A 22,027-nucleotide genomic window follows, 5' to 3' on the forward strand; every position below is an offset into this window, starting at 1 on the left:
ATAAACAATAAATACACTTATTTTAAATTAAGAAAAGTCCTTTTTAAGAAAGGACCACACAATCATCAGGTTATATCCTTTGTCTGAATAATGTTTATGGAAAATGGGCCCTGGGCTTTTGGGTTTGAATAGCCCTATTACCTATCAGCTGGGCAAGTTACTGAATCAATGACCCACTTTCCTTCTTGATAAAATGGGGGTAATAATAACATCTATTTCATAAGATCAGAGAAGATTAAATGACACAGTAAATGTCAAGTGCATGTAACAATGCCTGGTATGTAAGGAGAACTCAACAAAAGTATTATCATTGTCACTTTGGTTACTTTTATTAGGCTAGTCAAAGTGGCATCATATATATTACACCAATGGTCCTCCAAGTATGGTTGCCAGCAGCACTAGCATCACCTAGGAACTTATAGAAATATAAATTATTGGACCCCACTCTGCTACTGCTGCTGCTGCTAAGTCACTTCAGTCGCATCTGACTCTGTGCGACCCCATAGACGGCCTCCAACCAGGCTCCTCTGTCCCTGGGATTCTCCAGGCAAGAACACTGGAGTGGGTTGCCATTTCCTTCTCCAATGGATGAAAGTGGAAAGTGAAAGTGAAGTCGCTCAGTCGTGTCCGACTCTTAGCGACCTCATGGACTGCAGCCCTCCAGGCTCCTCCGTCCATGGGATTTTCCAGGCAAAAGTACTGGAGTGGGGTGCCATTGCCTTCTCCTCGACCCCACTCTAGGCCCACTGAATCAGAAACTCTGATGTCAGCACCCAACAGTGTGGTTTAACAAGCCTTCCAGGTGATTCTGACGTATGCTAGAATTTCAGAACCTGTTGTTTTAGTCGCTAAGCTGAGTCCAGCTCTTTTTGTCCCCATGGACTGCAGCCCATCAGGTTCCTCTGTCCATGTGATTTCCCAGGCAAGAATACTGGAGTAGGTTCCTTGTCTAGGGGATCTTTCTGACCCAGGGATCAAACCCATGACTCCTGCATAGCATATGTGTTCTTTACCACTGGGCCACCACGGATGCCATTGAGAACCTGTACTATACCACTAATCATCAGGGGAACTGGTTAAAAATGCAAACTCCTGGGTCTTCTCATTGGAGACTAATTCAGTACATTATTTAATTTTATTCTCAAAACAACATTTCTGATTGGTATCATTCCATTTTACAGATAATTAAATTGAGTCTCATAAATTTAAAATAATTTTCCCAAAGTCACCTGTTCAGGATTTGTACTTAGGATCTAAAATAAAACAATCCTAAACTTCTAAATAATGAAGACCTTTTTATAACAATTCTACTTGATAACAGGCTTAACCTGTTAGTATTTGAAAGTACAGAAAATGACCAAAAGCTACTAATAATTCATTACTGCTTCTAAATATACTCACATTTTAAAAAAATCACATTATCACCTACTTGTACTTATATAACAGTAGTGTTTATGTGCATTATTTAGATTCCTGATATGCTAGGCAGCCTGCTTCTTTAAACTGGAATTGCCACATAATGCTACCCCCTACCTTAACTATCTCCTGCTGCTGCTGCTGCTAAGTCGCTTCAGATGTGTGTCTTTTCCAACCCCTCCCCAACTGGGCTATAGCCTACTAGGCTCCTCTGTGGATAGGATTCTCCAGGCAAGAATAATGGAGTGAGCTGTCATGCCCTCCTCCAGGAGATCTTCACAACCCAGGGATAGAACCCACGTCTCTTATGTCTCCTGCATTGGCAGGCAGGTTCTTTACCAGTACCGCCACCTGGAAGCCCAATTACCTCTTGGGTAAAGCAAAAAAGGAAACTGGGGCAATTTATACAATTAAATGATCAGACAAAAGGAAGCAAACACATCTATCTGGACAAATTATATTTTTCATTCCACAAGACAAAGGAGAGTTTATCTACTAAGAAACTGCAATAGTTGCTTTAGTATTTTCAGATATAATACCTGAATTCAGTTCAATTGTACAGAGATAAATTTCCAAATACTGTTTTGAAGAATAATTTAATCTACTTAAAGTTTCTACTCCCGACACAAGTTTGTTTCCTCCCACTTTTAGCCACACACACATACAAAATCACTAACTACTAGACTGCCAAAAAAACCCACTGATCTAATAGTAATCAAAGTAACAGAAACACAATCACAAAATCAGATATAGCAATTTTCATATACAAAAAAAAATATAAAAAAGACAAAGATACATTTAAAAAATTTTAGCAGAAGCACTCAATTAGTAAACAGAAAAAACTAAATAGAGACTGAAGCAAATACATTTTAAAGGAGAGGTTTGGAGAGGAAATGACTCAGGCAGATAAAGACAGGGAACTCTGGTGATTTGATTTTTGCTGACAAGTACTGACATAGTAGTTAAATAATTTTCTACCATAATCAAACCAGTCAATCCTAAAGGAAATCAACCCTGAATATACGTTGGAAGGACTGATGCTGAAGCCGAAGCTCCAGTATTTTGGCCACCTAATGCGAAGAGCCAACCCATAGGAAAAGACTGTAATGCTGGGAAAGATTGAGGTTAGGAGGAGAAGAGGGCAACAAAGGATGAGATGGCTAGATGGCATCATCTACTCAAAGGACATGAGTTTGAGCAGACTTCGGGAGACAATGTAGAACAGGGAAGCCTGGCATGCTGCAGTCCATGGGGTCGAAAAAGAGTCGGACACAACTGAGCAACTGCACAACAACAAACCATAACAAGGACTTTTGCCAAATGTTCCAGACAAACCAAGGAAAAAGGACACTCAACACAATTTAAAATGAAAGAGATTAATATTTAGGCTTAGGAACTGTCCTTTGTGATGACTATCGACTCACATGATAGAGACAATATCCTAACTAAAAATATGAATTTTGAATTAATCATTGAAAAGGCTATTTAAGTTACAAATAGTTTAACTATGTAATGAATCTTTAGAGTATTGATCACTTATTCCTAAGTCAGAGTTTTAATTTTTCTACAGTGAATGAACTTTAAAGTCTAGAAGTCTGCCCTCTACAGTTTTAGGATTTTGTATCCATAAAGGTTTTGGATCTCTGTTAGAATATTAGGTTTTTCACTAAGAAAAGGCAGGGTTTCTAGTACTCCTATTTCTCCATCACAGAACTACCCACAGAGGACCTAAGTAAGGCTGACTTGCAGACAAAAGTTTTAGGTTTTCTTCCTAATGTAACTCTTTTCCAGAAAAAGTTAATTCAATTTTAAAGATACATCTAGTTAAACTCCACCCCAAAATGTAAGAAGTCAGGCAATAAATGAATTTTGCTCTTCAAGAGACTACTATAGACAACAATACAGTTCCTGTAAAGTTTTCCATAATGGAAGCAGTAGTAACTCTTGGACTGTTATTCCCAACAAGTCCAAGGTCAGTTCTACCTTAATGTCTACCCACCAGAGTAAAGAACAAATGAAACTTCAGGCAATGGCAACCCACTCCAGTACTCTTGCCTGGAAAATCCCTTGGACAGAGAAGCCTGGTAGATTGCAGTCCATGGAATCGCTAAGAGTTGGACACGACTGAGCGACTTCACTTTCACTTTCAATCTCTACACCACATGGATAGTATTCACTGATTACCCAGCTAGTCAGAAAAATTAAAATAGAGACCTATTACAGGAAATAATAGGAAAAAAGAACTGGGAAAGCCTCAGAAATCCGTACATTCTGAGGCATTTAATTTAATCACCCAGAGTACTGATCAGGGATTCAACCAGCGTACCCTGCCACCCAAATCACTTGTTTACTTAATCTACAAAATTGAAGTTATTTGTTATTATTTGAAATATCCAATCAAAAAGTGTTAATCAGACTGCTGTGGTAGAAGGTAGTGGGAAAAATTAACTACATATGAGTTCAATCAAAACAATCTTTTAGAAATGAGTTGGTAATCTGCTGTTTCTTGTTTTTGTTTTACTGGGACTGGAGAGCTACCTGGAAGTAGCTAAGTGCCACTATCTCCACTCAGGTATCAAGTCAACAAGCTTCTCTTCTCAAAGGTAGATGCCTAAAGGGTCAAGACTAGAGATCTCTTCTAGAAAATTAGAGATACCAAGGGAACATTTCATGCAAAGATGGGCTCGATAAAGGACAGAAATGCTATGGACCTAACAGAAGCAGAAGATATTATGAAGAGGTGGCAAGAATACACAGAAGAAGTGTACAAAAAGATCTTGACGACCAGATAATTACGATGATGTGATCACTGACCTAGAGCCAGACATCCTGGAATGTGAAGTCAAGTGGGCATTAGAAAGCATCACTATGAACAAAGCTAGTGGAGGTGATGGAATTCCAGTTGAGCTATTTCAAATCCTGCAAGATGATGCTGTGAAAGTGCTGCACTCAATATGCCAGCAAATTTGGAAAACTCAGCAGTGGCCACAGGACTGGAAAAGGTCAGTTTTCATTCCAATCCCAAAGAAAGGCAATGCCAAAGAATGCTCAAACTACAGCACAATTGCACTCATCTCACATGCTAGTAAAGTAATGCTCAAAATTCTCCAAGCCAGGCTTCAGCAATATGTGAACCGTGAACTTCCTGATGTTCAAGCTGGTTTTAGAAAAGGCAGAGGAACCAGAGATCAAATTGCCAACATCCTCTGGACCATCGGAAAAGCAAGAGAGTTCCAGAAAAACATCTATTTCTGCTTTATTGATTATGCCAAAGCCTTTGACTGTGGATCACAATAAACTGTGGAAAATTCTGAAAGAGATGGGAATACCAGACCACCTGATCTGCCTCTTGAGAAATCTGTATGCAGGTCAGGAAGCAACAGTTGGAACTGGACATGGAACAACAGACTGGTTCCAAATAGGAAAAGGAGTACGTCAAGGCTGTATATTGTCACCCTGTTTATTTAACTTATATGCAGAGTACATCATGAGAAACGCTGGACTGGAAGAAGCACAAGCTGGAATCAAGATTGCCGGGAGAAATATCAATAACCTCAGATATGCAGATGACACCATCCTTATGGCAGAAAGTGAAGAGGAACTAAAAAGCCTCTTGATGAAAGTGAAAGTGGAGAGTGAAAAAGTTGGCTTAAAGCTCAACATTCAGAAAACGAAGATCATGACATCTGGTCCCACCACTTCATGGGAAAATAGATGGGGAAACAGTGGAAACAGTGTCAGACTTTATTTTTTTGGGCTCTAAAATCACTGCAGATGGTGACTGCAGCCATGAAATTAAAAGACGCTTACTCCTTGGAAGGAAAGTTATGACCAACCTAGATAGCATATTCAAAAGCAGAGACATTACTTTGCCAACAAAGGTCCATCTAGTCAGGGCTATGGTTTTTCCTGTGGTCATGTATGGATGTGAGAGTTGGACTGTGAAGAAGGCTGAGCGCCAAAGAATTGATGCTTTTGAACTGTGGTGTTGGAGAAGACTCTTGAGAGTCCCTTGGACTGCAAGGAGATCCAACCAGTCCATTCTGAAGGAGATCAGCCCTGGGATTTCTTTGGAAGGAATGATGCTGAAGCTGAAACTCCAGTACTTTGGCCACCTCATGCGAAGAGTTGATTCATTGGAAAAGACTCTGATACTGGGAGGGATTGGGGGCAGGAGGAGAAGGGGATGATGGAGGATGAGATGGCTGGATGGCATCACTGACTCGATGCATGTGAGTCTGAGTGAACTCCGGGAGTTGGTGATGGACAGGGAAGCCTGGCGTGCTGCGATTCATGGGGTCGCAAAGAGTCGGGACACGACTGAGCGACTGAACTGAACTGAAGTGAAAGGGTCAAGCGCAGTAATTAGTCATTTCCTATTGTGAATTAGTTTAATTAGATAATAGAGTCCTTTCTTCCAACACCTAATGAGATTATGGAGTGTGGGGAGGAGGAAGGTGGGGTACTTTGAAAACATTTTTATGAAGGGTGGAGCGCTAAGATGGAAGTTCTAAGCAGCCAAAGGGCAGAAAGGTACTGAACATGGTGGGAGGGGACATGGTCCAGAGGGTGATGAGCAGGCAAGAAAGAAAACAGGAGGTAGTGATAAAGGAAAGCTTTTCCTACTTTGAAATCCTACCTGGGCCACTTGGGGGTACTTTGCCATAAAAAGTCACCTCACTGACTGGACTAGATTTATTTCATCAGATCCTTCAAAGGCTCTCCCCCACTTATACCAGGGCAGACAGAATAGAGGCCAATGTCTTTAATAACCAAATGCTCTCTAAAATACTTGCTCCTGTCATATCTCCATGTATCCACTTGTCCTTTTCAAGTGATTGTGCCTTTAAAGCTGTTCATTCTGTCTGTTCTTTGTCATCTTCTTGGATGGACCGACTCTGTCCTTGAAGATGTAAAAGAAATTTCAGTGCCTTTCCAGACAAAACATGGACTGCCTTCCTGGGAATAGTTGAAAGGTGAAAAATGAATAATAAATTCCCTAGCCTGAGGTTTAAATAATATGATAGTCACTATCATTGTAATAAGTATACTGGTCAACTTTTCTTCACACATTTCAGTTTTCCAAAGTGAGTGGTTGAAGGGCTGTGGCACTGACACTAGTAAGAAAGAAAAGAATCTGGGTGACTAAGCTTGGAGGAAAAAATATCTAGGAAGAAGGGACTGGCAAGTAGTAATCAAACGCCACTTATCAGAGAGTAGAGATGGTAGGTGCTGTTCTTTTGTTTTGTTTTTTAATTTTATTTTATTTAACTTTACAATATTGTATTGGTTTTGCCATATATCAAAATGAATCTGCCACAGGTATACATGTGTTCCCCATCCTGAACCCTCCTCCCTCCTCCCTTGTTTTACTGGAAAACAAGAAATGGATTATTCACAGCAGGAGAACTTTCGAGAAGATTCCTTACTACTTAAAGGAAAGACAGTGGAATTGACTACTAAGGGAATCTGTGAACCCTATTATTTTAACAATTACTTCGCAGTGTTGCTTTGAGAGTTATATACTCTCTCCCGTAAAGGGCCCCAGTAGATTGCCTGTCTTACATGATGGTTATTATTTTCTCTTACCGAGCATTCTTTAAAGGCTGTCGGAAAACGTTCTGGCCACCTAGGAAAACGTAGTATGACTAAATAATGCTGAAATTCTTTCCCTTCCAAATAGTGTTCTTAATTATAGCCTCCATGTCATTCTCCCTACTAGAATATCTAGTTAGTTAAAAATACACCTCAATTAGCCTACTAACCGGTGGGTAAGTAGGAAAGACTGGGAAGGGCCATATTTTGTCCAAAATAATGTAGCACTTAAAGAGCACTTTAAGGTTACCCAAACATGGGAGGGGGAGGGAGGTGTTCAAATGTAGAGACCTCTCATGCTACATACAGGCTAGCACACACGTTCTGATAAGCACTGGTACTAAGGGAGAACAAGAGGGCCTGACCAGGAAAACACGACCTCAGCTGCCGAAAGAAAAGGAAGATCTAACTCAAACTGAAGGTGGCGGAGCTAGCACTGGCTAGTAAGGAGAGGGAAGTTTCCTGCGTTAGGTTGGAATGGTCAAGCAGGAACGCAAACGACTCAGGTAAACCTTATAGGAAAAGGGGACCAAAAAAAGCCGACGCGATCAAGAAGGGGGAAAGGCGGAGGACAGCCTGAAACCCACCCGCGCCAACCTCATACCTGTGCTTCCCGCTTCCCTCCAAGGCGCCTGGCGATGACCTCACCGGCGGGCGCCCAATCCCATCTAGCGTAGGGCGGGAGGCGGCCGCAGCCAAATAGTCACATCCGGGGCCGAGAGGAACCGCGCGAGCTGGGCGTGCGTCCTTGCTTCGTGCCCTCAACCCGTATGGCGGAGCCACGGGCGCGCCGCGGGGAGGCCGTACGAGTCGGGCGGTTCCGGCGACCGCGCTGAGCCGCGGGGGAGGGGCGGGGGACGCCCGTGCAGTCGGTGCGTCTGCCCTCAGTGAGGCGGGGCGCGCGGCGGACGCCCCCGGGCAGGGGCGGGAGTGGTTTGGAGGGGCCGGGCGGTTAGCTGTGAAAGGGGCGGTGAGCGAGCTGCTCCGGTCTCAAGGCGAGGCTTGGCCTCTGGAGCAGAGACGGGGGGAAGCGGCGGCGGCGGCGGCCCTCGGGCCGGCTGGTGAGGCGATGGCGGCGCCGGCCCCGGGGGCTGGGGCAGCTTCGGGCGGCGCTGGCTGTAGCGGCGGCGGCGCGGGCGCCGGCTCGGGCTCTGGGGCCGGGGGCCGGTTGCCCAGCCGGGTGCTGGAGTTGGTGTTCTCCTACCTGGAGCTGTCCGAGCTGCGGAGCTGCGCCCTGGTGTGCAAGCACTGGTACCGCTGCCTGCACGGCGATGAGAACAGCGAGGTGTGGCGGAGCCTGTGCGCCCGCAGCCTGGCAGAGGAGGCTCTGCGCACGGACATCCTCTGCAACCTGCCCAGCTACAAGGCCAAGGTGAGGGAGCCCCGCGCCACGCCGCTGCCCCCTGTCCCGCTTCTCCGCGCAGCTCTCAGTATTTCTCAGCTAAGCTTCTGAGTCAGAAGCGCCTTTCCACCGCTCCAGTCAGTACCTTACCTCGCCTCCCCCGCCATAAAGATCTCTTTGGGTTGAAGTTCTGCTCCTTAACCCACCCCACTTCCGTGATGTACTTTTTAAAGGATCAGATGGTTTTCCATCCTTGGTTTCCATCATGCTACTTTCCACCGTCTATCCCCTTAAAAACAGGCCATTGTTGTAGCTTTCAATACTCTAATCCTATTTTTCTCTCTGTCCTTTATTAGATCATCTCGGCTGCCTTATTGACTTAGTTTCTAAGATTTTTGCTTTCACCTCACGTTTTCCAAGCTCTGATTTATAACTTTTATTTTTGCCCAAGGACCTTGAATTCCCTCCGCTATGTTACAGGCTTAGAAATAAGTGTGGTCCAAGGCATCTGCTAACTTTAAAGGTACAGGCTTTGAATAGAACATCGTACCATTGGTGCCACTTAACAGTCATAATATTGCCATGTCCCACTGTTATTGGCTATTGCCTTGCCAACTTTTTCATAGTCCCACCTTGCTGGTGTGTCTCTTATGTTCTGTTTGTCATCCAACATGCTGTTTCCATTTTTGGTGCCTTTTTCCCCCCCGCTGCCAGACTCTTGTGCTTAGTCTTGCTTTCATATACAAATAAAAATGACAAGTAGCAGATCTTAGTAGGACTGAGAGCATTCCTCAAGCAATATAAACAAATGGCTGTAAACTTGAGTTCAGTTTGGATGGATACAGCTATTTAGGATTGCAGTCACCAAGAGTATACATGAGAGAGGATAAAGTCTGATCTAGAATATGGTAAACATAAAAATACATTAACAACTAAAAAAGGGAAAACATGTGAAATAAATGTAAAATGTATTCTTCTGTAATAAAATAGGTTTCAGTTTAATAAGGTTAGGATAAGGATTACTACTTTTAAATATGTCAAATTGTTTATTAAGTGAAATAACATGATAAGTTGCAAGGACAGTTAGTAGATGCTCAATGGATAATAATTGTAATTCATATAGTAGAGGGCAGAAGATTGCAATTTTGTCTTACTGTGCCTAATAAACATTTAGGTTTCATCAATCTTATTTAGTTTTTATTTTTCCATAAAGTTTATTATTTTTACTTATTTTAAATTAAGACATTTTTGTAGTTGGCCTGTAATAGACATGTTCACATGATTCAAGATTCATGTAATAATATGTAATAAATAATGTATTCATGTGAGTCAGTGTTCAAAAGAAGCAAAGTGATCTAAAAGCAAAATGTCTTTCTTTAGTCCTTATACCCCCACCATCCAGGTTGGAGGCAGCCTATTTTACCTGTTTTTCTGTATCCTTGCAAAGGGTTATAAATTTTAATACTTTGTATGCCTTTGTACTACTTGCACTGTAGGTATTATAGACTTGTGCATTCAGATGTTGCCGGAGTTTTCTTGAATATCTTGAAGATAAAAGATTAATTCAAAAGGATATACGTAGCCTAGTATGAAAGTCCTCAGTCTAGGAGAAGAGGAAAAAAAAATGTATAGAAATAACTAGTGGTTATTAGTTAGAAACTAGAAGTTTAGTGAAGGAAATTCACAAGTTGAGTGAACAGCTTTAGAAGGGTTGAGATTGAGATTGTATTTAAGCTGAATTTTAAAGATGGGGAGGATATGAACATTTTACTAAGAGGAAATACTCTGAACAAAAAGCAAGACAGTGGAAAGCAGAGGATTTGAATAGTATATATTTTTATTTAAAAAAAAATGAATGTTAGGTACTATGTTCAGTTTTTCAGATGCAATGCTGAATAAAAACAAATGCAAATGCTATGGATGCTTTCCCATATAGCGCTAATCCAGTGAGGGGAAGTGGGTATTTATCAAATAGTCACACAGTTGTAAAATTGCATTTGTGAGGAGTCCTATGAAGGTTAGATCCATGGTGCTCTGAATGTCAACAGTGGAGAATTTGACCTAAGTAGCGAGGTCAGGAAAGGCTTTCTCTGAGAAAATAATGCTGAGACCCAGAAAAAAAAAAGATAAATAGGCCAAAGAGAGAGAGAAGAGCCTTCTAGGAGGGAATCTGGTGAGTATGAGTGACAGAAAGTAATCAATGTGGCTGGACCACAGAGAGCAAAATTGAGGCAAATTTGATAAAGATGGAAGAGGTGGACTGGAGCCAAACAAAAGGAAGCCATTTTAAATTGTAAGTGAAGGAGAGTTAGGAGTATGGGGCTTGGTGATATGATAGTTTTCCATTTTTAAGAGGTTATTATGACTTAAGAATGGACAACCAATTGGAGGGGAACCTTAGAAATATGTATAGTAGTAAGTATGTAGAACAAGAGATGGTGAGAAATTTAGGAAATAAAAGCTACAGGACTTGGCAGTAGATTTGAAATCAGGGTGAGGAAGAGGGAGGTGCTCAGGATGACTTCTAGGTATCTGGCTTACGTAATATAGGGATTACCTGGGCTAGATTTTGGAGGAATAACAATGAGTTCAGTTTTGGTAGCACAGAATTTACAGTGTTAAGACATCAAGAGTTTTTAGATAGGCATCTGTTACAGTTTGTAGCTTAGAGGGAAGGCTAAAGATATAAAATAGTTTAGTTAGATTGAATTGTAGTGGGAGATATGATGTAAAGGTAAGCTGAAACTAGAGATATCATGGAGGTCCTTGACATAAGGCTTCAGTCTGTAGTTTAGGCTTTGTTTTACAGCTGGAAACCACAGAAATTTGAACAAAGAAATGACAAAGTAAGACCTGTGCTTTAGAAAAACTAGTAGTCCATAAGATGAATTCAAGAAGGCAGGGGTTGGTTGCTGTACCAGAGGTATTCAAGATCAGAATAAGTGTATGGAGCAGAGAAGAGGATAACTGGGAGAGAAATTGCAAGAAAACAAGTCCACATAGATGGACAACTGACTGGGTGAGGTGGGATGAAGAACAAGGAAGAGTCAAATATGATTTCCAGGAGCGAGGTTAACTGAGAAAAGGATAAGAACAGGCTTGGGCCAGTGTAAAACTGGAAAGCATTTGGAGTTGTCAGTCTAATTAGGATTTGACTTATTTTTAGAAGTTTGTATTTTACATATTACCAAGTAACATTAGTTATTCCAGTCATACTTGACATCTAATTGTAATTGCTATAATGCAAAATCCATATTGTGTATGAGACTGTATAACAAGAGCTATAGACTTTTTATTTGTGTATTTTCCATTTTATATGATTTTTCACATTATCTCTAAAAGATAAGGACACTTAATCCCAATACCGTTATTACATCTGTAGTATATAAATAAGTAACCCCTTAATATGGGAAGTGCGGCATTCAAATTCCAGTTTTCTCATAAAATTGTCAAATGTTGTGTCTTTAATTTTCAGTTTATGTAAGCAAGATCTATGTAAGGTTCTCATGACAGTTGATATGTCACTTAAGGCTAATTTAGTCTGCAGATACACCGTCCATCTCTCCCACCTCTCACCCCTGCAGTTTATTTCTTGAAGAAACCCAGGTGTTTACCTTGTAGAGAGTAATCCTCAGTCTGGATTTTGCTGATTTCATTCCTGTGGTTTTGCTTAACATGTTCTCTGTCCTCTGTATTTCCTGTAAAAGTTTGATAAATTTAGGTTAGATTAGATATGTTTGGCTAGAATCAAATGGTTGGGATGTATATAGCACTTTCAGGTTGTTATAGTAAGACTAGGTACAGAAAAAAATTAGGTATACTTCAGGTTTACATCCCCCTTATGAAAACATGGGACGCCTGAACCAAAGAGGGTTTTTGTTTTTGTTTTAATCTGCGACCTGATGGCGTACAACAGTTAAACAGTGAAGTGCTCACTGACGGCAGAGGGGATGGCACACTGGATGAGGGCACTGGGTGCCTGACTTACCTGTGAGACGCTTATGCTAACTACACGTTGACTTTTATGCCTGTGTCCTAATTCCTGAGTTTAACTAGGTAAAGGTCTTAAGGTCTTTCCTATGATGAAATTCTGATTCTGGAATTGATTTCTCAGGTTAACTAAAGCAATAGGTCCTAGCCTTCAACTGCTTCTGCACAGTTTGAGTAAAGAAGGGATTTCTGAAAAACATACAGACCAAAAAGCTCTAAGTTATTAAAACATGAGAGTGAGTGAGTGAAGTTGCTCAGTCGTGTCTAACTCTTTGGGACCCCATGGACTGTAGCCTACCAGGCTCCTCCATCCATGGGATTCTCCAGGCAAGAGTACTGGAGTGGGCTGCCATTTCCTTCTCCAGAGGATCTTCCCGACCCAGGGATCGAACCCGGGTCTCCCGCATTGTAGGCAGATGCTTTACCGTCTGAGGCACCAGGGAAGTCCAAAACATGAGAAATGATACAGTAATAACAATTTTCTTACTGTCTTTATTTTGGAAGCTTCAAAGACTAGTAATTACCGAAAGTCAACTAACCTGTTAATGGTAGCTGCTGTTAATGACTATCTCTTTATAAATTTTAGTGGTTGAATTTAGATGCTATCTAGGGGGTTATTTGATTTGGTAAAATGAGAGTGGTGATGTCTTAGTGCATGAGTAATACCTAGCAAGGAGGCAGAGGATCTAAGATAGTTTGTGGTTATTAAAATTTCTCATAGCTAATGTGACTGAGTTCCCTGTTTTACTTAAAATACTGTTCTTTTTGATGACAGCATTGCCTACATGAAAACTGTACATATTTGAACTTTTTAATGTAAAAATATGAACTATAAGCCAGAGTAGAGGAAACAACCTCCCTGTACCCATCACCAAGCTTTACCAATGATTAACTCGTGGGCAGTCTAGTTTCATGTTTACCCTGTCCAATCTCCCACTCCACTCTTGGGTATTTCAAAGCAATTCCCAAATATCATTATGTCATCGCAAAACATCTCAGTATTCCCTCTAAAATATAAGGATTTCTGTGTATATCTTTTGATGTCTTAAGAAGTATATTTGGAGAAATTATACAGCGATTTAGAATTTTGATCAATAATGAAACAGTTGGCAGTTTTATCTTTAATGTTGTGTAATTTATTATGTTAGTGTCTCATCCCCAAAATGAGCCATTTTTGAGACGTAGTTATTGTATTACTTAAAATATATAATTTTATTGTTTAAAAACATGTACCCTAAAGTTTGGGTACTTTTTAATGTTTAAGAAAAATAAAATTCTCTTTCTCTGGTCTTTCATCTTTTCAGATACGTGCTTTCCAGCATGCTTTCAGCACTAATGACTGCTCCAGAAATGTCTACATTAAGAAGAACGGCTTTACTTTACATCGAAACCCCATCGCTCAGAGCACTGATGGTGCAAGGACCAAGATCGGTTTCAGTGAGGGCCGCCATGCGTGGGAAGTGTGGTGGGAGGGCCCTCTGGGCACTGTGGCAGTGATTGGAATTGCTACAAAACGAGCCCCCATGCAGTGCCAAGGCTATGTGGCATTGCTGGGCAGTGACGACCAGAGCTGGGGCTGGAATCTAGTGGACAATAACCTACTACATAATGGAGAAGTCAATGGCAGTTTTCCGCAATGCAACAATGCACCAAAATATCAGGTGAGAAACCGAGAATTTTCTGAAAAGTGAGCCTTTGTTAAATCATGCCTTAATTTGTTTTAAATTTACAAAGTTTTATATAGCAGCATTATTTGTCTTTTTGGTAATTTTTAAATAGTGTAACTGGCCTTTTTTGGCTACTCTGATTATCTTTTAGTATCTTAATAATTTTTTCCTTATACATATTCACCCTGAGCAATCTGTCTTTACTTTAAATCAGGTTGGCAAACTTTTTCTGTACAGGGTCAGATAGTAAATATTTAGACTTTGTGGTCCATACTGTCTCTCATAACTGTTCAACTCTGTTGTTTATTATTCTAGTAAAACCTTATTTATACACTGCAAGCCAGATTTGGCCCAGGAGCCATAGTTTGCCAGCTTGTACTCTGGACTGTAATCTTTCTTACAACACGGCACATCTAAATTACTTTTTCTAGATACCTCACCCCCACAATTGCACCTTTGTGCATGTATGTACATACTTCTTCTCTGCTACTTACTGACGTGTGGATTGTATTCAAAGCCTGTGGGGATGTCAATGATTTCTATAAAGATAGGCAAGTTCAGGCAAACTACTACATTTTTAATTTTTGTTTTTTGGCCCACCACATGGCATGTAGGATCTTAGTTCCCCGACCAGGGATCAAACCTCTGCTCCCTGCAGCGGAAGCACAGAACCTTAACCGCTGGACCAAACTACTGCATTTTAAAATTCTTTTCATCTTAACCTTCACCCATATTCATTTTATTCTAGGATCAAAATTATAGTTCCTATTTGTAAAAGCTATATGATCACCATAGATTCAGCAGAATCTAGAAAATAATAATCTGATAAGTTGGAAATTGTAAAGACTTATAGATGGCACGTTTTAGAGGGACATGTGGTTTGAAAGCTCTAGCCTTAGTATTGACCTCAAGTCAAGCATAATGAAGTAGAAGAACTAAAAATATATCCCATTTCCAGAGGTATAAAAGTATGGAAGATTTTCTTTCATAGAATCCTTTCCTTACTGTTCTTTCAGGCTCTACAGATACACTAAGGAGAGGGATGTCTGGACTTAATAATCACTGAAGATAAAGTTCTGTCACTAGCCATGATTTTGAAGTGAAAATCCTTTATTCTTTGTTTTTCAAAGAACATACTCTATATGATTTCAGTCCTTTTAAATTTATTGAGACATGTTTTATTCCCAGCATATGGTTTATCCTGATGAATGTCCGTGTGTACTTGAATATATACTGTTGCTGGATGGAATAATCTATTAAAGACAATTAGGTCAAATTGGTTAACAATATTTATGTCTTCTGCTTTCTGTATTTTTCTTCTACCTGTTTTGTCGTTTACTAAGGACTATTAAAATCTCCAACTATAATTGTTGATTTATCTATACTTTCAGTTTTGTGAGTTTTTGCTTTATGTGTTTTGAAATTGTTATTAGGTGCATATTTATAATTGTTAATCTTTTTTTAGAAAAAGTTTATTTCTATGCTGGGTCTTCATTGCTGCACAGACTTTTCTCTAGTTTCAGTGAGCAGGAGCTTCTCTCTAGTTGAGGTGTGTGGGCTCCTCATTGCCGTGGCTTCTCTTGTGCAGCACGGGCTCTAGGGTGCGTAGACTTCAGTAGTTGGGGCACGTGGGCTAGGCAGTTGCAGCCCCTGGGCTCCAGAGTACAGGCTCAATAGTTGTGGTACACAGACCTCGTTGCTCGGCAGCATGTGGGATCTTCCAGGATCAGAGATTGATTGAACCCATGTCTCCCGTACTGGCAGGCAGATTCTTTACACTGAGCCACCAAAGAAACCCGAAATGACCTTCTTTGACTCTAGTAATATTCCTTGTCTTTATGTCTATTTTGTCTTATGTCAGTACAGCCAGTCCAAGTTTCTTAGGTTTACTATTGCAGAGTACCTCCTTCCCCTCATCCTTTTACATTTATTCTGTCTTTATATTTAAAATGAGTCCCCCAGACTGCTTATAATTATGTATCTAACCCAATCTTTTGATTTAAGTAGTTAGTCCATTTATATTTAATGTAATTGTTGGACTGCTTGATATTCTCCTTGTCTCTGTGCCTCTGGAGCTATGTCCCTTTTTCTCTCTGTTTTTTGGATTTATTAATTTCTGTTGTTCTGACTTTAAATTCATAGTTGTTTTTTTTTCCTTCTTGTCATTTAAACTCTATGGTCATTTTAACGCTATTGAGTCAGGCTGGTGAATTTTGGTTATTGTGCCCCTGAGCTCTAAAATTTTCATTTGGTTCATTTTTATGCTTTCCATTTCTCTACTGAGATCTCTGTTCATTTGTTAATACTGTGTTTTTCTTTAGTTCTTATTTTTAATATATGTATATATTTTATAATAACTACTTGGAAGTCTTTTCCAAATTCAACATCTAGGGCCCACTTGGACTCTTTCTACTGACTCCTTTTTTCTCCACGTGTATAAGTTGTACTGTCCTGCTTCTTTTCATATCCATTCATTTTTTAATTGAAAACTGGACCTGGTAAACAATACAATAACTCTGAAATGTTTTGTTCCTTTAGAAACTGCTTTGTTCTGAAAACTGTAGGTTTTCTTCTTCTAGTAGGCAGTTAACTTGCCTGGACTGAAACTGTATATAGCAGTTAATGTCTTTGTTGAGTTTTTTTGGCTTCTGCTGCTGCTAAGTCGCTTCAGTCGTGTCCGACTCTGTGCGACCCCATAGACGGCAGCCCACCAGGCTCCTCTGTCCCTGGGATTCTCCAGGCAAGAACACTGGAGTGGGTTGCCATCTTTTGGCTTCTAGCTGCTGCTTTTTCTGCCTGGTTCCCTGGGGGTTTTCCCTGTGTTTGTGTAATGCAGTCCTCACACAAGGATTTGGGCAGTTTATTTTGGGGCTCACCCTCTTTGTGGTTTTATTGCTTCTGGAGTTCTAAGTTTCTAATTGCGCTGCTATCTCTAAATTTTGTCCTCTGCACCTAAGACTTGGCCTTTCTACTCCTTGTGCTGTGTGCTTGCTATATGCTCAAAGGTAAAGCAAACTTGAAAATTTCATCGGGAGTGGTTCTGTTTTCTTATTTCATCTTCTGTAAAATAGGGATAACTCCTAGGAGTGATGTGAGAATTAAATGAGATAATATAAAATGACTCAACAAATACTCATCAGAATATTAGCTTTTTGTTTCTAATTTTTGTTGTTGTTTGTGCTTTGTTCGTAAAGTAGTGATGTTGGTAATTTGGAAGTTCTTAGGTCCGTAAAATGGGATTAATTTATGAGTTGGGCAGAGAGAGAGAAAAAGATATTGGTAGTTGTTTGTGATAGGAAATACAATGAAGGAAGGTAATGATAGCAGTTGAGGGATATCATAACTGGAAAGTGTTCAATTATGATTTTTGATTGAAAAATGTTAGGACTTTCTGCCTCCAAGTATATAGATACAACAACCTCTAATATATGCAAATTATAAGGATAAAACATGCTACTTCTTTGCTTACTTTTCCATTTGTGAAAAGAACTGGATAATTGTGCTTCTATTTAGTTTAACAACCAGTGCTGCTCTTTTTTTTTTTTTAACAAACAGGTCTTTCAGAGTAGTGGACCGCAAAGTGATTGTTTAATAAGTGTATTTTGTGTCTTTAGAACCTATAGCCAGATTTGATGATTCATATTTATATAATTTCCATATTGTATGTAGAACTGCTTTGTATAATTTAATGGCTAAATGTTTTATTATAGTATTTTTTTTATTTTGGTGAAATATACACAACAGTCTTTATTATTAACTTTTTGTAAGTGTATAATTCAATGGCATTAAATACATTCACAGTGTTGTGCAGCCATCCCCACTGTGTATACCCAACATATATCCAAAACTTTTTCATCATCCCCAGCATAAACTCTGTGCCCACTGAACAATAACTCTACATTTCTTCCTCCCCCAGCCTCTGGTAACCTCTATTCAATTTTCTGTCTATGTGAATTTGAATATTCCAGGTGCTTGGTATAAGTGGAATAGTATAATACTTGTATTTTTGTGTCTAGCTTATTTCTCTTAGCATAATGTTTTCAAAGTCCACTCATGTTGTAGCATATACTAAAATTTCTTTTTAAGGTTGGATAACATTCCATTGTATGCATTTACTGTAGTAATTTGAGAAAATTTAGAGTGCCTTTTTTGGTAAAATGTGCCAGGTTATAGGTTTTAGTGGTAACCTTCTTTAAAAAGCCCTTAAAAAAATCTTGGGACTGTTCAGAAAGAATATTAAAATTTTAAGTATTAAATATTGATCCCACACAAGTCTTAAGTTTAAAAAAAGACCATCAAAACATTTGTGATGAAATTGATGTGTGTTCTTTTTCTTGATGTTTCTCCCTGACCAAATAACTTTGTTGGTTTTTCTAGATAACTTTTGAGATGTATATTCTTAATAATATTTTCAACTTGATTTCCTCTAGATATGCCTTTGATGGGTTTCTTCTAACCTTCTTTTGATGTCTGTTTGCAGATAGGAGAAAGAATTCGAGTCATCTTGGACATGGAAGATAAGACTCTAGCTTTTGAACGTGGATATGAATTCCTGGGGGTTGCCTTTAGAGGACTTCCAAAGGTCTGCTTATATCCAGCAGTTTCTGCTGTATATGGCAACACAGAAGTGACTTTGGTTTACCTTGGAAAACCTTTGGATGGATGACAGTGGCTTTCTTGGGATGAAAGACAGAGTGGAGGAGATATCTGCTTGTGGGAAGTAGAATCATGAAGTGACAGTGTCATACATGCATGCCCACGAAACATCCTGAAAAACACATGATATTGTTAACTGGAGAAGCAACTCTACAGCAGAGATGATCTTAGTGTTTCCTCTTTCTACTGGGCCAGAAAAATCCTCAGGGTTGCAGTTGGTTGAGTGGGCAGTTGACATATGCATGTTTCAACAGATTTTGTCTCTAAGTTAACAATGTGTTATTTCCAACTTTTAAGGTGAGATCATAGAGATGGTGTCAAAGGGATAAGATAAGGAACTAGCAAGAGTTTTTAAGTAGTGTGTTTGTGAAGAAAGATTGATCCTGTTTTACAACTGCCTGTTTTTTCTCCAGACCCTTTTTTCCAGCCAGCTTGACTATTGGAAAAGTATGAAACTGGTTGGGTTTTATTTAATATTTTTAATATATTGAGAAGCATGGTCTGCCTGGACTGCACTTCTCTAACAGTGAGATATAAAATTGTGCAGCTATTTTAAAAGTTGTATATACAGTATGTGTGTTAAAAAAAAAAAAAAACTGTTAAAAAAAAACAGGGCAAAGGAGTTGCTTTGTTCTAGTTCAGTTTCTTAAAAACCACTACATGGTACAAAATTAGAAAAACATTAGGGACAGTTTGGTAACTACAAAGAAGAGGATTTTAAGAGAAGATGTGTTGTATTGGCTCGTTTTGTATTATATTTGGCTTACAGTTTCCATGACTGTTACAGTCTGATTTATTTTTTTAACCATCAAAATTATTGTAAAGGTCCCTCGTCTCCAGGCTAAGATTGAGGAAAGGCAAATCTATTTCTAATCATACATATATCAGTAATAATAATAATGTGCATCTTATAGTATCTGGTTTTATTTTTTTGACCTTCTGAGAAAGTGTCTTGTAAAAGAATAAAGAACGTTGCCATTTGTTCTTATAGGCCTCAAATATGAAAATTGTTAGTCACAGACCTTAAGAAAATAATTGATCAATGATCCTTTATTTTGTAACTTTATAATGCTGTAGATATTATAATCTTTTTAAGTTCATATTGTTTACATCAGGCAACAGTCTAAGCCTCAAACTTGTCATTGGGGTTGTCAAGAAAATGTTTACTCACCCACCTGAAACAGTGCCAGCCTGAACCCAGCTTAAGAATGTTCTTAATCTCATTATAGATAATTGCCCCCATGGGACTTGAAATAAAAGACCTTATGCTGGAAACTTTAGGTTGGCAACATTTTGAAGGTTTCATTGTAGAAGAGTTTAACATTAATTCCTATTCAGAATTTTTGACTAATCTGATTTCACTAATACTTTTTCAAATTAATAATTCAACATACATGAACTGAAATTTTCTTTTGTTAGAAAAGAAACAAATATCTTTCTGTATGAAAGTATAAATTGTATGGTTTCAGATACATCTTTGTGATAAGAATTGACTAAGGCAAGTGGAATCTTTGTACTTTTTAGGTTTTGCTATATGCATATTTTGTTTTGCATCTAATAAAGTTAGGGACAGCAAGCAGTTGGCTGGGGTTCTTGGGTTGCTCCTTGAGAGTTAATATTATTAGTACTCCCACGAAGCAAGGGATTTCAGTCATGAGCAAAGATTTCATTTTTGCCACCTAAAAAGTGTACACAAGTATTTATTGTATATTTGGTATGTTGCTTAAAGGTGAAATCTGTAAAAGGTCCTTTTTGATACCCACATCAAGGAAGAAACTTCCTAGAAACCATATTTAATACTACAGAGTGAAATTATATGTTAAATGTATTGGAGAATATAGCTGCTACAGAAATGCATTTTTTTCTTGGTGTGGAACAACTCAGTTTGGCAAAGTTTAAAATTTAACTAAAGAAGAGACCTAATTCAGGATAAATATTGAACTAATTAGAAAACTAGATTGGGATATGATCAATTCCAAGAGCTTTTGCTCAGAGCTTTTTTTATATCTTACGTTTTGTCTTATTAGTGAACATTCATTTGTAACAAAGTTTTGAAGGTGCTGAGTGAAAAACAGAAACACGTGGTTATTGCATATTGAACCTAGAATCAAATAATTGCCTAAATATTTAACAAAAAGCCATTCTTCTCTCAGAGATTTGAATTCTTTAATATCTGATTTGCAAATTTTATAAAATGGAGGTTCTTATTTAGCATGAGCGTCAGGGGAGTAAGGAGCTTTCCTTTATAACCGGGTAAATTGTTACTGGATACCAATAGTAGTTGTATAGAATACTAAGACAAACTGTTACAGTGTTTGAGGAAATGGAGTCTCTTTTTCACTGCTACTGAGAGAGCACTTAAGTAGAAGACAGTTATGTCTGAATATTAAATATAAATAATCTAAACCAGTGGTTCTCAACCTTAGCTATACTTTGGAGTCATATGCATTTTGGAAAATATTGATATTTGGGTGCCATACCTAAGATTCTCTTGTTGGTCTGGGGTATGACATGACCATAAGGATTTTAAAAAACTTCCTAGATGATTTCAGTATGTTGTCAAGGCTGAGAACCACTGATCAAAATACAACTTAAGTTTTCTCATCTGCAAAAAAAATCCTTGCTCCCTCCCTTCACTACCTCACAAGGATATTGAGGGTAAAGAAGAAAATAATGGGAAAGTGCTTGTGCTGTGGATAAAAAGTGCTATTGAAAGGCAAAGTTGTATTTGTTGTATTTCAACTGAAACTGTGATCAGGAAGAAATGTGTAATTGGATCTGCTCTGTTGACTTGGGAAACTAGGAGCACTCTCTTTGGTTCTTAACTTTAGTGAAGCATGCGATGGGTAAGAAAACATTACTCTTATTCATACTATGGTCTTCTGTCATACTTGAGATAGACTGGTTTAATTATCTGGTTTCACACAGGAAAGAAGAAATATTAAGGTTTAAAGTCTGTAATGGTCAATGGTTCACAATTCATTAAAACTTTTCATACAAAGAGTTCTGTGGTTAATATATATCATTTCTTAGTTGCCATTATTTTTTCATTATCTGACTTTTGAATGTTAAACCACTGATTTCATCTCCTTCATTCTTATTCCTGTAATTTTGGATATACATTTGACAAGGCATGTAAAGCAAGTAGGTATTGCTCAGTTGAATACTTAAAAATCGTGGTTCTATGATTAGGCATCTTCTGCCTTTTAGATATGATTTGATCAGAGAGAGTTTTGAAAATAATAGGGCCCTAACCCACATAGTAGGTATTATAATTAACTTTTTATTTATGTCCTCAAACTGCTGTTTATATAGACTGTAATATTTATATTTTTGATCGCTTTAAAAAATGAACAGTTTG

General features: G+C 38.8%; 2 protein-coding genes across 3 annotated transcripts in view; one reads left to right on the top strand and one right to left on the bottom strand.

The window, feature by feature from the left end:
- Positions 1 to 7,751, bottom strand: part of WDR53 (WD repeat domain 53) — a 24,339-nt gene extending 16,588 nt beyond the window's left edge. Inside the window, exon 1 of one of the 2 annotated variants that reach the window (XM_005897814.3) lies at positions 7,616 to 7,751. The gene's annotated coding sequence lies outside the window, so the exon portion shown is untranslated. The remainder of the gene's footprint in view (positions 1 to 7,615) is intronic. The other variant, XM_070370941.1, reaches the window with a different exon arrangement.
- Positions 7,752 to 7,933: 182 nt separating this feature from the next.
- On the top strand, positions 7,934 to 21,669 carry FBXO45 (F-box protein 45). The gene is made up of 3 exons (XM_014478812.2): positions 7,934 to 8,383; positions 13,648 to 14,004; positions 18,491 to 21,669. The coding sequence occupies exons 1-3, from the start codon at positions 8,081 to 8,083 to the stop codon at positions 18,674 to 18,676; spliced, it is 846 nt and encodes a 281-aa protein (XP_014334298.2). The 5' UTR covers positions 7,934 to 8,080; the 3' UTR covers positions 18,677 to 21,669.
- Positions 21,670 to 22,027: the final 358 nt, after the last annotated feature.

The sequence above is a fragment of the Bos mutus genome, chromosome 1, assembly GCF_027580195.1.
Source record: "Bos mutus isolate GX-2022 chromosome 1, NWIPB_WYAK_1.1, whole genome shotgun sequence".
Taxonomy (NCBI): Eukaryota; Metazoa; Chordata; class Mammalia; order Artiodactyla; family Bovidae; genus Bos; species Bos mutus.